At 39.6% G+C, this 16228-nt stretch overlaps 2 protein-coding genes across 2 annotated transcripts; one reads left to right on the top strand and one right to left on the bottom strand.

Annotated features, from left to right (window-relative positions):
- Nucleotides 1–8240: 8240 nt before the first annotated feature.
- On the bottom strand, nt 8241–9860 carry LOC109075440 (growth arrest and DNA damage-inducible protein GADD45 beta-like). The gene is made up of 4 exons (XM_019091344.2): nt 9658–9860; nt 9448–9549; nt 9133–9352; nt 8241–9022 (listed from the first exon to the last, which is right to left on the bottom strand). The coding sequence occupies exons 1-4, from the start codon at nt 9699–9701 to the stop codon at nt 8909–8911; spliced, it is 480 nt and encodes a 159-aa protein (XP_018946889.1). The 5' UTR covers nt 9702–9860; the 3' UTR covers nt 8241–8908.
- A 1642-nt stretch (nt 9861–11502) lies between these two features.
- On the top strand, nt 11503–15621 carry larp6b (La ribonucleoprotein 6, translational regulator b). The gene is made up of 5 exons (XM_042766113.1): nt 11503–11587; nt 12067–12111; nt 12220–12312; nt 12372–12585; nt 14336–15621. Exons 3-5 carry the CDS (start codon nt 12221–12223, stop codon nt 15440–15442), a joined length of 1413 nt encoding a protein of 470 aa, XP_042622047.1. The 5' UTR covers nt 11503–11587; nt 12067–12111; nt 12220; the 3' UTR covers nt 15443–15621.
- The last annotated feature ends 607 nt before the right edge of the window (nt 15622–16228 follow it).

Below are 16228 nucleotides of genomic sequence, written 5' to 3'. Positions count from 1 at the left end.
CAAGCATATTGGGATGCCTGAGGAGCATATTTGTGTTGGTTATTTTTGTCAACATGGACAAAGTCCATCACTTACAGACACTTTGACTCCAACTATAAAAATGCTGCAACCCTTTATTGCAAGGCATGAAGAGTATGGTGCATGCATTGTTGTTTTTGTCAAAGCTCATGTCTTGTTGTCTTTGTCAGTATGGATGAAGTTAATAAGTTGGAGAGTTAATGTATGAGTTATGATGAAGCCCCTTGCTAAATAAAATGCAGGCAATGCATGATAAACAGCATGCAGGATTCTTAGGCAGTGTGAAGAGTGTATTGTGTTAGTGTTCTTTGTCAGCATTAATAAATCCTATCACTTGGAAATACTTAAAAGCTCAAATTATACTGCAGCCTCATACTGAACATTTAAGACAGAGTTAAGTGTTAAGTAATAAAAGGCAATTAAATTACCAGTAGAAAATGCTGCCATGTTGTGCTTGTTAAGGCTTTTAATAAAATCTCCACCAGGAGAAAGATTTTGCCCTTGATCTCCCCACTGTAAAGAACTTTAAGCAGAACATAGTATTTTTTTTCTTGCCCATAACACTAAATGAGACCACCCATAATCCAGGGTTTGTTTAATTGTTACCATGATATTGCTCTCTGATTCACACTTGCTAAAAATGTAGCTGACTGTAATATACTATATAAGTCTGATCTTTGAAAGAAAAGCTCTGTCAGATATGGTTGCGCCAGATTTTACACTTAAGATGTCTCGTCTGAGTCAGTCTATGCAGTTCTGGATTATATCCAATTTAATTTCTTATCTTATAAATGTCTCAGCTGGATGTAATTTCCCTCTGTGAAAGTGATCTAGAAAAAGATCTTTTAAACTACACATCTTACGCACCACAGGATGCATCACTGGTGTCTTCACTACAGATGGTCTGACACTTCAAACAGCATAAAGGCTGAGTCTATTGAGCTCCGGAGGAGGTCACGACTCATAAGAAGAATGGGCAGCACTCGTAGTCAGACGTCTGCCGATGCTTCTGGATCGAGGACCAAATTAGCAGCAGCAGCTCTCTCTCAAAGTTAAGACATCAAATGTGCAAGCTTACAATAACGCACTCTCATTGATGTCAGAGCAATAGAACAAAAGATTACAGAAGCACTGACACCACAGTGAATGGAAAGAGAGAACAAAATTAGTACTGCCACATCTCTGTTTTATAATATGTTTTAAAAAGAAATTTTATAAAGCAGAAATTTCTGGATGTGAGTCATCTGTGGGTATCTACTGTAGCTGAGACAGAGACATATATTAGACTGACCCTAATACACAGAGGTCAGTATAATAGGTGTGGTTTTATTTAATTAAAGACTGGTTTATTGGGGAATCACTGACATATGGGTCCATATGATAAGTGTGCGGGTGTGGAAGGACTTGTTGGTTACAGTTCAGGCTAAACTGATGGTAGGGGGCTTAAAACAAGTCTATAATTATGGCAAAGATGCACGGGAGCTCCAAGTTCCAACCGTCCAGCATTACACACATCTTAAAAAAGAGAGGCTCTGTTGCGCTCTCAATCAAGGCAAAAAAAGATTTGGGCCAATTCAGCAGAACCACAAGAGGGGCGAGAGAATCCGTCTTGGGTTTTTTACATCCATTACAGAATCAAGAAGCTCCTTATTTTATCTACAAGGCCACCACTCCCTGAGATATAAATATAGCCCTGTTGTGCTAAAAATACTCCGTCAGGCCTTTCTATTAATAGCCCTGCCGTCTGAACTAAATACTGTCAGCAACTTTAAATCAGCCAGGGTTTCTGCCAAGTGAAAGAAAAGGCTCTCTGTTTCTGTTCCCTCCCACTCTTCTCTCACTGGCGTGATGTCAGCACTTGCCAGCACTTTCGAATCCAGTCTCATTCAGGCAAATTTAGTCTTCTAAGCCGCTTATGGGTTTTGCCATTGTGCTGCAGTGTGACACCTCTATAGGGCAGAGCACACGTGCACGCTTTTTCCAGCAGTCTGGAGAGGAACACACAGCTAGCTATTGTCTGGTCAGCTGCAGTGCATGTGTGCCGTACAATAGCACGTATTCTTAAAGCTCATCCACTCCCTGTTTCCACCCTGACTGCACGCAGACCTTAAACTCACCACTCACCCAGCTGATTCCTGCAGCAGTCGAGATGACTGAGCCGCACCAGACCTAGAGAACCTCAAGATGGTTTACATGAAAGCAGCACCAGATTACTGTTCAAAGATGTGGCATGTGTAACCTTTTTTTTTTTTTTTTTTTTTTTTAAAGCACATTTCATACACAATGGTAATTCAAAGTGCTTTACATAAAAAAGCATTTAAAATTATCATAAAATAATCACAACAGATGTATAAAAAAAGTAAATAATTAAAAAAAAACTTTTATTAATACAAAGTAATAATTAATCATATAATGCTCTATTATTATTTCATTTTAAAATATATATATTATGAAAAGGTTCAATATTGAAGACACCTGGTGCCACACTCTAATCAACTAATTAACTCAAAACACCTGCAAAGGCCTTTAAATGGTCTCTCAGTCTAGTTCTGTAGGCTACACAATCATGGGGAAGACTGCTGACTTGACAGCTGTCAAAAAGACGACCATTGACACCTTGCACAAGGAGAGCAAGACACAAAAGGTCATTGCAAAAGAGGCTGGCTGTTCAAAGAGCTCTGTGTCCAAGCACATTAATAGAGAGACGAAGGGAAGGAAAAGATGTGGTAGAAAAAAAAGTGTACAAGCAATAGGGATAACCGCACCCTGGAGAGGATTGTGGAACAAAACCCATTCAAAAATGTGGGGGAGATTCACAAAGAGTGGACTGCAGCTGGAGTCAGTGCTTCAAGAACCACTACGCACAGATGTATGCAAGACATGGGTTTCAGCCGTCGCATTCCTTGTGTCAAGCCATTCTTGAACAACAGACAGCGTCAGAAGCGTCTCGCCTGGGCTAAAGACAAAAAGGACTGGACTGCTGCTGAGTGGTCCAAAGTTATGTGCTTTGATGAAAGTAAATTTTGCATTTCCTTTGGAAATCAGGGTCCCAGAGTCTGGAGGAAAAGAGGAGAGGCACACAATCCATGTTGCTTGAGGTCCAGTGTAAAGTTTCCACAGTCAGTGATGGTTTGGGGTGCCATGTCATCTGCTGGTGTTGGTCCACTGTGTTTTCTGAGGTCCAAGGTCAACGCAGCCGTTATACCAGGAAGTTTTAGAGCACTTTATGCTTCCTACTGCTGACCAACTTTATGGAGATGCAGATTTCATTTTCCAACAGGACTTGGCACCTGCACACAGTGCCAAAGCTACCAGTACCTGGTTTAAAGCCCATGGTATCCCTGTTCTTAACTGGCCAGCAAACTCACCTGACCTTAACCCCATAGAAAATCTATGGGGTATTGGGAAAAGGAAGATGCGATATGCCAGACCCAAGAATGCAGAAGAGCTGAAGGTCACTATCAGAGCAACCTGGGCTCTCATAACACCTGAGCAGTGCCACAGACTGATCGACTCCATGCCACGCTGCATTGCTGCAGTAATTCAGGCAAAAGGAGCCCCAACTAAGTATTGAGTGCTGCACATGCTCATACTTTTCATATTCATACTTTTCAGTTGGCCAAGATTTCTAAAAATCCTTTCTTTGTATTGGTCTTAAGTAATATTCTAATTTTCTGAGATACTGAATTTGGGATTTTCTTTAGTCATCAAAATTAAAAGAAATAAACATTTGAAATATATCAGTCTGTGTGTAATGAATGAATATAATACAAGTTTCACTTTTTGAATGGAATTAGTGAAATAAATCAACTTTTTGATGATATTCTAATTATATGACCAGCATCTGTCTATATAGATAGATAGATAGATAGATAGATAGATATATAGATAGATAGATACTATGCCTATATATATAATATATATGTAAAAATGTCAGTATGGTGTAACCAATATGCATTAATCTATTTTGTTATCATGCGACCATATCATAATAATGTATTTGCATGAACTACACCATGGACTTTGGGGAAGTCGTGGCCTAGTGGTTAGAGAGTTTGACTCCTAACCCTAAGGTTGTGGGTTCGAGTCTTGGGCCTACAATACCACGACTGAGGTGCCCTTGAGCAAGGCCCCGATCCCCCAACTGCTCCCCGGGCGCCGCAGCATAAATGGCTGCCCACTGCTCCGAGTGTGTGTTCACTGCTGTGTGTGTGCACTTTGGATGGGTTAAATGCAGGGCACGAATTCTGAGTAAGGGTTACCATACTTGGCTGTATGTCATGTCACTTTTTATAAATCCATACCTGTGTCAAATTCAGTAAGTCTCTTAAAAATATTAAACTGACAAATGGCATAGCTCCAAACATCATGAATTCTGTTTAAAATTCTTGAAAATTAGGTTTTTGCAGTAAGTTCAGATGTTCATAATAATGTTATTTCTCTTTACTTTATGGTCACACCACTTGACATTAATCAAAATATAAATTTTAGAACTCATAAAACAAATATTACAATATATACATTTTTAAATAATATATATAAAGTATATATATATACTTGTTCTTTTTAAGTTGGCGAGCCGTACAGCCCCTCTCTCTAAAAACACTGTCAACATCTGCTGTAACCTAGTAATTGGTAGCTTTAATTAAGCATGAGCAATGTGTTTATAGTGGTGAGATAAAATGCTGATTAAAGACTTACAGCACAGTGCAATGAAAATGAGAGCATTCACAATCTATGGTTTTACTGTCTATTTAATTTGGTCTGCTCTACAGGATGGGTCATAAACATGGCCAGAGTCACGTCTTGGCTGCTCATTTGGGTGAGGGTGGAAAGAAGCACTGCTGGCAGCCTGAATGTACCTGACGACCTCAGAGACCAGAGTCAAACAGAAACAGACTGGGTGGCACATAGTCATTACATCGCACACACAGATCAAGGCTTTATGAGAAGGGAAAATTTCAGCAGGGCCCCACAGTTTCTGCCTATGAGTGCTTTTTAAAAAACTGAACTGCTCTTTCTCTTTAGAGTCAGTTTGTGTAGGTGTGTCTATTCCTGTACACTTCTGCCTGGTCATGCTTTTGAAAATAATGTAGAGTTGGGATTGGTAGTAACACAAACGTCTTTCTATGTACGTCAATGTACCTTTTACCTTTTACAATTTGCATTCTTTCTATTAATTGTTTTTATATTTCTTTTTACAATCTGTATTCATGTCAATTTTGTAATTTGCACTGGCGACCTGGTGAAACAACATTTTGTATGACTTTATAGAACCTGTATAGGTCACATTATATCATGTTATATGTATTGCTTAAATTATTGTGTTTGTGTTTGCAGCTTTCCGCTCAGGAGGCCGTCAAATACGTAGCCAATCAAAGATGGCCTATCTGCTGATTTTTATGGAACGCAACAGCCAATCAGAAGCGTTCAGAATCCATCAACGCTGAAAACAGCGCTGAGTTCTCATTTTAACAAAACACAATGTAAATAAGAGATTAATTGCAGTAGCTATAGAGAAGTTCATTAATAATTATTATACTGTACTGTGATGAGTGACAGCTTTTAGTGATTATATGGAGCTTCCACCCTTTCTATAGCTCTCTCTCTCTCTCTCTCTCTCTAGAAATGCACTCTCAAAACTGCAATTAGTGATATATTGGTAACCATAGCAATGGACAGACAAAAATAAATGTGAAAACAGGTGCATTAATGCTACAGAGCAGGGGTGTCAAACTGCATAGTTCAGTTCCAACCCTGCTCCAACACACATACCATGTAGTTTTCAAATAAGCCTTAATGACTTGATTAGCTGGATCAGGTGTGTTTAATTAGGGTTGCATCTACAGTAAACTGTCCATAGCAGTGGCCCTCTAGGAAAATGCTGATTTTGAAAAATTATTTCCTGATAATATCCTATCCTGAGAAATAATGGAATGCAATGACAATAAACTAAATGCCCATTATTCTCAACATGTCATCAGGACCGTTATCGCATCTAATTCCCCATGATAACGATAAAAGAGTAAAAAACAGCATGATTCATTCTAGTACCTCGTGGGAAACGGCTCGCGCGCTCACGCGGCGCATCACAGTTTCCGCATTCCTCACATACCGGCGGCAGAAGTGCTGGGCACGACTCAGCCGGTGAGCGGTTAGGAGGTGCTCTATCCAAACAAACATGTATAATGAGATGCTTTAAACACTGAGAATTTGGTTTAAATGATTATATTTCGCGCTGGTGTTGAGTAGAATTGACAAACTTGGCGCTTTCCAGATTTGCCCTTAAATGGTCAATGACGTTTCCGGGGTTCCACTGCGTAATCAGAAACGGGCTACGTCAGACGCACAATCAGCTCAGGGAATGCCCTGAAAATTGTCCACGTCTTTCATCTCATAGGAGACTAAATTTGGAAACTCTGATTCCTCATTTCTATTATTATCCCTTGATAACAAGCCTATCTTTAATCATTAATATCGAGTTCACTTTGGCAGTGGCAGTAAAATACTAGCATTTGTTGCTTAAGATTAACAGTAATGCTCAAAGAATATCACAGCAGCTTGTATTTGATTCTGAATCAATATTATAGTTATCTAAATACCAGGATGGTGGTGTTTTGCTTGTAGATTCTCATAGGATGCCCTGTTTAAGCAACTGTTAGCATAAATAAGTAGTTACAAAATATTATCACTTACTTATAAGGCCCTTAATGGTTTAGCTCCTGCGTACCTAACTAGTCTTCTATCACGATCCCTAAGGTCACAAAACGCTGGACTTTTGGTAGAACCTAGGATAGCAAAGTCCACTAAAGGAGGTAGAGCTTTTTCGCATTTGGCTCCCAAACTCTGGAATAGCCTTCCTGATAATGTCCGGGGTTCAGATACACTTTCTCTGTTTAAATCTAGATTAAAGACACATCTCTTTGGCCAAGCATTCAAATGATGCATCTCATAATTTTGGACTGCAGTTATATCTGATCAAATGCGCATTATTATTCTTTAGCTTGGGTTAAACTAATTAATTTTACTTGGCTGGAACAGCAGCTACACTAATTATGTCTCTATTTGTTTCTCTGTTTTGCCACAGGATTTACATCCCGTGGTAACTAGGATTTACACAAGCTCCAGTCTGGATCCAGAACACCTGAGAAGAGATGATGCCGCTATAAGTTTGATTGCATAATTGCTGTTAATAGTGTTAATCGTCTGTTTGTTTATGTCTTTTATTGATTTTTCCGAACATTTCTGCCCTATGCACATAAACTGACAGTCATCACTGATAAGCTACTACTAAATATTGTAGAAAGTTAATTTTCTGTAAAGTTGCTTTGCAATGATTTGTATCGTAAAAAGCACTATACAAATAAACTTGAACTGAATTGAATTGAAATGCAGCTCTTAACCTCTCTAGAGTATACAACGCTGACCTGAACAGCAACTGGATGGATCTGGAAAAACAAAGCTCATATAGAAGTGTGCCAAAGTTTTATCAAAGTGTGGTGGTAGCTTAATAGTTAAAGCTTTGCCCTAGTAACCCAGACCAAGCTGTGACAGGATAACAGGAAGCATAAACTAGCATCACCATTTTCCCCTTGATGCCAGTCTGCCCTGTGGGACTGCTTTTGTCAAATGTGTAGCTACTGTCACAAATTATCTGCTACATAACAGTTGCAGATTACTATACAGACAGTAAGATACCTGTGATATCTGTAATATAACCTCAGATCACTTACTGAAAAGTTATTTTATATGGTACATGTTGTCAGATCCTTTTCTGGAAGTTATGCAAGCTCTGTACAATCTATTTATGAAGGAGCAGAGCTTGCCAAAGTAGACAAAGCTCGACATGAATTACTTGTAAAGTCTGCATTCCTGCCAGTACGGTGTCGTAATTAACTGTGTATCGGTAAGGATATGACGCCAATTCCAGGACAAGAGCATATTAAGACTATCCTTTGGCAAACTGTGTGATTTGTTTGTATTTCACTTAGAGCAGTCTTAACATTTCCCCTGAATGTATCCACACCTCAGTGGGGCAGTTCCCTTTCACTTATTGCCATACAGTCTAAATTTGGCAAGACTTTTCAGGGAAGTTCACCAGGAAATGTTTTGTCATTTTGACCAAGGTAAGTGAATATTGTTTTGAAACTGTAGTGTCACTCATAAGATAAATTACTGACCCCCCACCACCCCCCACCCAAAAGCAAAACATCAGACAGAGGTTTACAGTTCAAAGTCAATAATTTATTGAAAACAATATTGCATTTCACAAGAGTAGCAATGCATATATTACTCTATTTAAATTACTGGAAATAACTTACATCAATTCATAGCATGCATTTCTCAATAACTCAATAGAGTTTCACAAACACTGTCCTTCTCAGTACAGTATAACAGAAGCGACAGCAGTCCATTTGTAGCTTGGCATCAGTGCTACTGCAGTTCATAGTTACTTAAGTCCGGTATATACACAGATTATTCACTCAACATTTCGAAATGTTCGTCCCGCAGTCTGTGATAGTGACGCACACTCGTCGCTTTCCAACCCACACTGCACATATGAAGCCGGGGCGACCGCGCGCCCGAGCCGCCCGCGTGCAAGTTCTCCGACAGCTTGCGCCGACAGGCAGCGTTTCACAGTTCATGTTCCCACAACTTGTTCCTCCGGTACCCAAAACGACCACTTTTCCCCCCACGGAGGACACGACAAGCTGGAGGGGCAGGGCGGAATGCACCGATCCGTGCGCACAGCTCCAAGAGCTCCTCTTTCTCTCACACAGCTCCTTCACGTGACGCAGCAGTCAACGGCGGCTGGTGCCGAGCCCTTTTGCTTTCATTCGCAGAGAATGACTCTTTCATCCTTCATTGCATCAATAGCCTCGCAACTCGTTCAGCGTTCTTGCAGGGACAGATAGGGAATCCATTGGTTTTTGCAACGGCTTTCTTCACAGTAGTTGCCCACGTCCTTCAGTGCCTGGCATTTGAGTGGTTGGCATTGAGGGTTCTGTGGAAATGCATGCAATGCAACGTAAGTCAATGTCATAAGATATTAAGATTTAACTCTGAATGCGCGTCGCGTATGATTACGCACTTTGCCAATTAAAGTCTACTTACAGTGACTAGGATGCAGTGGAAATCCCTCGGCTCGCTGTTATCCACGGGGGCTGGCTCACCGAGCACCTTTGCGAGGCGTCTCAGTCCAGACACCCGCAGGATGTTGATGTCGTTGTCGCAGCAGAACGCCTGAAGCAGCGTGAAGTGAATCTGCAGCGCGATATCGTCCTGGTCCTCTTCATCGGTGGCCAGAACGCACAGTACGACACAATCCGGGTCTCTGTAGATCAAGTGAATTGCATTTAGTCTCCTGTTTGTTAGGATGAAACAGTATGACAGCATGTGTAAAACTCAGACATTGAAGTATATACTTACACATTCATGAGTTTTGCAGACTCATAAACACCGACTGTAAGACAGTCCTGTCTCTGCGCTGCTACCAGTAGCTCCTCCAATGCTTGGCTCACGGTGTCCATTCTGTAAAAACATGCAGACTATGGTAAGCGACCATCGGATAGTTCTCTATATACTAAGATATCCATTGAGATTCACATTGGGTATGTATGCATGCAATGAAGAACTTACTTTTTATCAGTGATATTGCATCCAACGACTTCTTCCAGGGTCATTTTGCTTCGAATAATAGTAATCCAGAAGAGCTCGGAATATTAAAATCCAGTCAAAGTGTGCTGCCAAAAGTATAATCCAAATGTCGTTCGGCGTTGCAGTATTCCTTCGCTCGTTTCACTGCGTATGAGAAGCGGTTTCTGCCGACGTGAAGCGAAACACTCGCCTATATACCGTTTTCGAGTGGGCGTGGCCTTGCAAACCGCTCGTCTTTCTCATTGGTTAGAAATGTTCCACAAGAGTCTCGCTCTCGGTTTGCCATTGGTGATGGGGGAAACTCCTGCTTGGACCCCACGTGGGCTGATTCGGGGAATCATTGCCCAAACTGAGAGTACAGCGTGCACTTTAATAGCTATCAATTTGTTTGCACTGAGTACGATGGAATTTCCTTATGGAAATGATGGCCTTTCCCTGTTGCTTTCGATGTGCATGTTGCAGTTATATCTGAAACCATTGCATCATGTGCAAAACTTAATGAGGCCAGAATTTTACTCTTGTCAGTTTTTATTTATATTCGGGTTTGAATCGCAAGTGTAGCACAGATATGGAAAAGGAATGGCGATTGTATCGTATCTTTCTCTATATTTGGGCACGTCCTGAAATTGCACGAGCCGGTTGCTCGACACTCCCAGTTCTCATCCTGATGCATGCAGTGTGCACAGTTATGTACGAACGTGATGCATTAAAGTCGATGGCATCTGTCTTTGCAGAAGTCCCTGTTTTGTTTTGCAAACACGAGTAGACCTGGTCTGCTGCAGACGCTCTAGAAGGCAGTAGAGTTTCTGTCTCCATGTTACCTGGAACTTTCATCACACATGCTGTTCCAGTTCCACCGGCTAATAATAGCCGGCACAGTCACAGGATCAGAGCTGTTGATGTTATCATGGGGCCTTGTTACGAAACCCATCACTGGTCAGCAGCTTAAAGGGCAGTTAATTGTTTGATTGACTTACTTTTCTCAATAGAAATTCCTTCACACTCAATTCTGTCATAATATTATCACATTGTGTTTATGTCCGTGCAACAACACTTTCAAACATGGTTTGCACATTTAATTGCACTTATGTGTTTCACATGAATCTTAAATTACTTTTAAATGAGTCAAATTAATCTATAACCCACATCAGTTGAACTAAATAGAATCAATTCACTGTTCTAATGCGCCATCTGCTGTTAAATGCTTATAGCGCAATACACCATCTGTTACCCTGGAAAACGACTTGGAATCTGAAATTTACTGTAATTTTGTCGTTACCTGAAATATGCCATAAATTGTAATTAATAGTAAAGAAATGCTATTTAAAATGGTAAAAGTGATAAAGAGTTCTACTATGAGGTTGAAGCCAAGCATTTCAGCAAAAAGTAATTCTGCAGAACCATATTCTATCAATGAGTGCCACCTATTGGTGATGATATGTCATGGCAGTTTCATTGTAAAATGGCTTATCAATCCAGTTGCAGGGTAAAAAACTAAAATGGTTATAAACTTAAATCTTCTATTAGTGTAACTTTTCTGTCCCCTACGGTTATTTAAAACTACAAATGCTTAAATAATTACATGACTTTTTATTATGTAGCCTAAATAAGTTTTGTTGGCATTGCCTGCCTTAACCAGTCAAAATGTGAGAATTTAATGTGCATTGAATGCTTGCTAACTTGTGGTTGCACAGATCGCGAAGATGCTTCTGTGCCACATAGGCTACGTGAGGAAAAACTTGTCTTAAACGCGAGGGGTGTTAACAGTTCTAATATACAGGAAGCATAGTAGGGGGTGTAGTCCTGCACTACCGCCTCACGGATCCCCTGTGGTACCTATTCATTTGGAATACACTTTGCACTTAATCTTGATTCCTCATCCCTCACAGTACACACACAAGTCGGGTTCAAGGTGGGTTTGCATAAAGTCAAAATGCAGGGTCTCCAAACGTCCATGGGGCGCAAAGTAACACACACATTAAACGTTTTAGTAAGGTCGTGGGAACAGAGTCTATTTGTAATTGAGTAATTAAGAGAGGTTAAGTGTAGGTTAAGTGTAAATAATACGGCTGGGGTATTTATTTTTGGTGGTTACGGCAAAAAATAAAAATAAAAAATAAAGATCTTGTTTTTTTTTTTTGTCTTTTTTTATTTATGCTTCCTAACGGCGCTTTGCCTTCAGTGCGCATGTGCGTATGTACTATAGCCTTTTTGGAACGTTCATAAAATTGAAAATGTGTTTTAAGGAAAATCTGAAAGATTTAATTATGAATTTGTAATTTACCCTCGGTCGTTTCAGAGCAAGCATGTCGTCGCCCAGTAGACCTCTTTTTTTAATTGTGACGTAAGGACGTATAAATCAGTATTGTAAAAAGAATCACCTGTCTTCAGGTGATGTGTGGCGGTGTACGGGGAAACGTGCAGGGAAGACGTCAGGTAGGCTGTTTACAACAGTTTAACTACCCTACCTACTAATTACAATTTTAACTTTTAGTCAAATAAACTTCAGTCTTTGTCGGTGTTATAAAAATAATCTGTCAACAGCATGTCCTCACCCGGTTTTACTGACATCTTCCACTGTGAAGACACTCCGCAATCAAAGGGGCCGTTCTCATACACTGATGATAGTTTGGACGGGTAAGTTAATGGATAAGTTTGAAATGTTTTTGAAAATATATGACAAAACTGTTTTTCAGGAGTTCAACGGAGTTGATTGATGTATTTGAGGAGGAATTCTGTGATGGGGAACTCTGGATTCCTCCAAATGATGATTTGACACAAAAAATTGCTGCCCAGCTGGAGAACTACCTTTCTGATGAAAATCTAGCAGATGATGCTTTCCTGCTAAAACATGTCCAAAGAAATAAGATGGGTTATGTTAGTCTGAAGCTTCTGACATCTTTCAAGAAGGTGAGATATAAAAAAAAAAAAACCAACATCTTCATCTGATTGAAGTGTCATAATGAAATAAAGTTTATTTTAATAAAGTTTGTACTTAAATTTAGTTTTAAAAAAAAGTTTTACAAAACATTTCATTAACTGATCATGTTAAAATACCAACCTGCTGTGCACATTATACACACACACACGCATACATACACATACATACATATATATATATATATACATATACAGAGCTGGGTAGATTACTTAGAAATTGTAATCCGTTACTAATTCATGACAAAAGTTGTAGTTAGTAATGTAATCCATTATATTACAGTTTTTCGGTAATGTAATCAGATTACTTTTGGATTAATTTTGACCAAACTCATTTGTCACATTGATTTAAATAGGATAATCTTGTACCTTAATGATGTAAAAATACAAAGAGTAAGAAAATATATTCCATTAATTGTAATTATCAACATGAAGTGCATTAAACATTATGGTTTTCCAAACTGGGGTTCATAAAGGAACTGCAGGGGATTCATGAATTTAATGAAAAGTTAACAATTAATTAAATCATAAAAACAAATATCAATAAATCAAATGAAACACTTACTAAAAAAGATTAAATATTTTATTCATGTGACCATGCGTTAACCAACGTCAGAGAAACGTGAACATGCAAATATTTATTTTAAAATCTCAGTGGTGCCTCTAGTAAATATGAGATGAAAGAGGTTTAGATGACAAAAAGTTTGGGAATGTCTGCATTACGAGTAAATAAGAAATAATGCAAATTAGTCCATTTTAATGTGTTTGAAAGACAAAAGCCTTCCAAAGACATAGTAATTAAATAACCAACTGAGTGATAATTCAGAAAAAAATGAATGTGCTCATCAGTAGTTGTTGAAATGTTGAGAATTACTTTTTTGTAAATCCAGTTGTCAAAAGCTGTCTTCCACAAAACTGGACTTTCTGAATGTATATTAGCGATAGGCTATTTTAGAAAGGAACATTTCAAAGATGAAAAAAATAAAAGAATTAGGGAGAATCAACAAATTATGACTGTTACTGCTGTTGTGTGAATATGCAATCATGCAATAAATAAAATAACTGTTGTCTGATTATGAGTATTTTAAAATGTAATGTACTGTAATTTCTGGATTTTTGGAATCTGATTACATTATCCAGATTACATGTAATCAATTACTACCCAGGTCTCTCTCTCTCTGTATAATTGAATATATATATTTTCTTTAGTTATGTACATTAGAGTTTTATGTTGCATCTTATGTTGTTAATGATAATTGCATTATTTCTGGCCGGCAATCCCACGACTGAGGTGCCCTTGAGCAAGGCACAGAACCCCCAACTGCTCCCCGGGCGCCGCAGCATAAATGGCTGCCCACTGCTCCGTGTGTGTGTTCACTGCTGTGTGTGTGCACTTTGGCTGTATGTCACTTCACTTATTTTAGTTTCATGAATTTGTGTGTATGGAGAGATACATGCAGTATATATATATATATGTATGTATATGTATATATGTGTGTGTGTGTGTGTGTATATATATATATATATATGTATATGTGCGTGTGTGTGTGCATGTATGCAAATTTAAGTGTTTTACTTTAAAATAACCATGTCCTGTTTGATTTTGTTAAAGTTTTTATGGTATATAGTAAGGGAACTTACCATTTGCCAGTTAAGTGTTTTATATTTAATTTTTTTTAATATTCCAATAATTTTTTTAGGGCTTTGATTCGTGTTTTCACAGATTAGAGATCTCACACGTGACTGGCGCACCACAATGGTGGCCGCAAGATCGTCTCCACAGCTGGAAGTGAATGAGATGGAAACCAAGGTGCGACGAAGGACTCCAGTACCCGACTGGCTCTTGTGCATTCCCACAAGCAAGCTACTTCTGGCCTGGAACTTCCTGGAGTGTATTGGTCCGGTCAAAGACGAGGTAAACAGGTCACCAGGTGTGGAGCAGCTAGGCATCATGGAAGCCGCAATGCGGGTGTTTTCTCCCTACGGCACTATTTCATCTCTTCGCATTCTGCGCCCAGGAAAAGAGATCCCAACAGAGTTAAAACGCTATACTAAGAAACACCTTGAACTGGGGCGCAAAGTGTGTGCTGTGGTGGAATATGAGTATCTGGAGGGTGCACGCAAGGCCTACGAAGCCCTGAAGGCGGAAGAGCAGCAGCAGGGAGGAAGGGGCATTTGTGTGGTCCTTCTGGGTAGCCGTGGAACTCGTAAGCCAGGATGGAGCCAAAGCCTAGTAGAGGAAGAGTCTGAAGAAGGTATTGACAATGAGAATTTAAAAAAGCCAAACCGAAAATCCAGGCGCTTTCTTTATTCTCTGGAGGATTCAGCTGTTTGCAGCTCTTCTGAGTCCGATTTTGCCCCTGCCTCGCCCCGGCCTAACCGCAGGGTCTCCCGCCCTCAGGCCCTCTACGGCAGTCCCCTTGCCATCCCACGGATATCGACTTTCCGCTCCGACCCTTACAGGAATCCCCTTGGCAGTCCTGTAGGAAGCCCCCTCCTGCCTCGCAAGCTTTTTCCTTGCAGCCATGTGACCTCTCCTCTGGCCACCCATCCTTTCAGCAGCTCGCCCACTGTAGCTGGTACATCCTCCTTCAGCAAGTGCAAGGGCTCGGGTGAGCTCTCCCCAGATGACTTGGGCTTCACAAGCAGTCCTTGGGTCCAGAGACGTAAAAATGCCGCCCAGGTCATTCAGCCTGAGGTGGGCAGCTCTGTGTCACCCAGTCAGATAATGAGGTCTTTAAGTGTCCTGGTTGTGCGCCAGCCTGTAGGCCCTGATGGCACCAAAGGGTTTCATAACTGCATTGGTAGAGGGAAAGTCCTGCTCCACTAAAGATGCATTATAAAGTCTCTTTCTCCACTGAGTCTGTATGAGGGCAGTGCAACAGAAGCACTTTTAATGCAACATAATTACTGACAAGTTTCTGTCCTATTAATGAAAATGAAAAAAAAAAATGTAATGTAAAAAAAAGTCTAATTAAATATTGAAATAAAGATGAATTTGTACTCTGATTTGCCTGAATTTAATTTGTTTAATATTAGGATTTGAGTTATGTCCTGCATATCCACCTTTTTCCTAACAAGCCTTCTGCATTATAGATTATAGGAGATATTTCCGGAAACACTGAACCCCTTTCAAATCATAAAATCAAATCAAATAAAATAAATGCCTTAAAATGCTGTTATGCATTCTAGGCCAGTAATTGGCAATGCCACTTTGTAAAGAAACACTTTGCAAACATGTAATATGCATCACTTTTTCACAAATTGATTTTTTTGTCATTTACACACAGACAATAGCTGTATCGTTTTAAACTTTGAAACAGGTTTCCAAAAAATGGCACAGTCATGTAACTGAATGGGGATCATTTTGACAATGTTGTCGTCTGTACGGGAAACTTTTCAGAAAGAGGAAAAACTTTTGTTTTAGTGGGCTATATTGCTGTACCAATGTATCTTTGAAAGTGCATACAGATGACAAGATTATCAAAATGATCCCTGCTCACACAGATCCGCAAAAACAACTAAAAATGTTGTATTATCCATTCAAGGACAGTAGTTGGCGATGTCACTTTATAAAGAAACACTAAAAGGTTTTTTTTTTCTGTTTTTTACACAG

The sequence above is a fragment of the Cyprinus carpio genome, chromosome A11 (genome assembly GCF_018340385.1).
Source record: "Cyprinus carpio isolate SPL01 chromosome A11, ASM1834038v1, whole genome shotgun sequence".
Lineage (NCBI taxonomy): Eukaryota > Metazoa > Chordata > Actinopteri > Cypriniformes > Cyprinidae > Cyprinus > Cyprinus carpio.
This window is presented reverse-complemented; position numbering and strand designations above follow the sequence as displayed.

What these genes read in the sequence shown, in the direction of transcription:
- LOC109075440 (XM_019091344.2), bottom strand. Translation starts at nt 9,701, where the DNA reads ATGACCCTGGAAGAAGTCGTTGGATGCAATATCACTGATAAAAA. An exon ending in TCTGCAAAACTCATGAATGT is followed by an intron (nt 9,353 to 9,447) that starts GTAAGTATATAC and finishes CTTGATCTACAG; the next exon opens with AGACCCGGATTGTGTCGTAC. An exon ending in TCCACTGCATCCTAGTCACT is followed by an intron (nt 9,023 to 9,132) that starts GTAAGTAGACTT and finishes GCATTTCCACAG; the next exon opens with AACCCTCAATGCCAACCACT.
- larp6b (XM_042766113.1), top strand. Translation starts at nt 12,221, where the DNA reads ATGTCCTCACCCGGTTTTACTGACATCTTCCACTGTGAAGACACTCCG. An exon ending in ACTGATGATAGTTTGGACGG is followed by an intron (nt 12,313 to 12,371) that starts GTAAGTTAATGG and finishes ACTGTTTTTCAG; the next exon opens with GAGTTCAACGGAGTTGATTG. An exon ending in TTCTGACATCTTTCAAGAAG is followed by an intron (nt 12,586 to 14,335) that starts GTGAGATATAAA and finishes GTGTTTTCACAG; the next exon opens with ATTAGAGATCTCACACGTGA.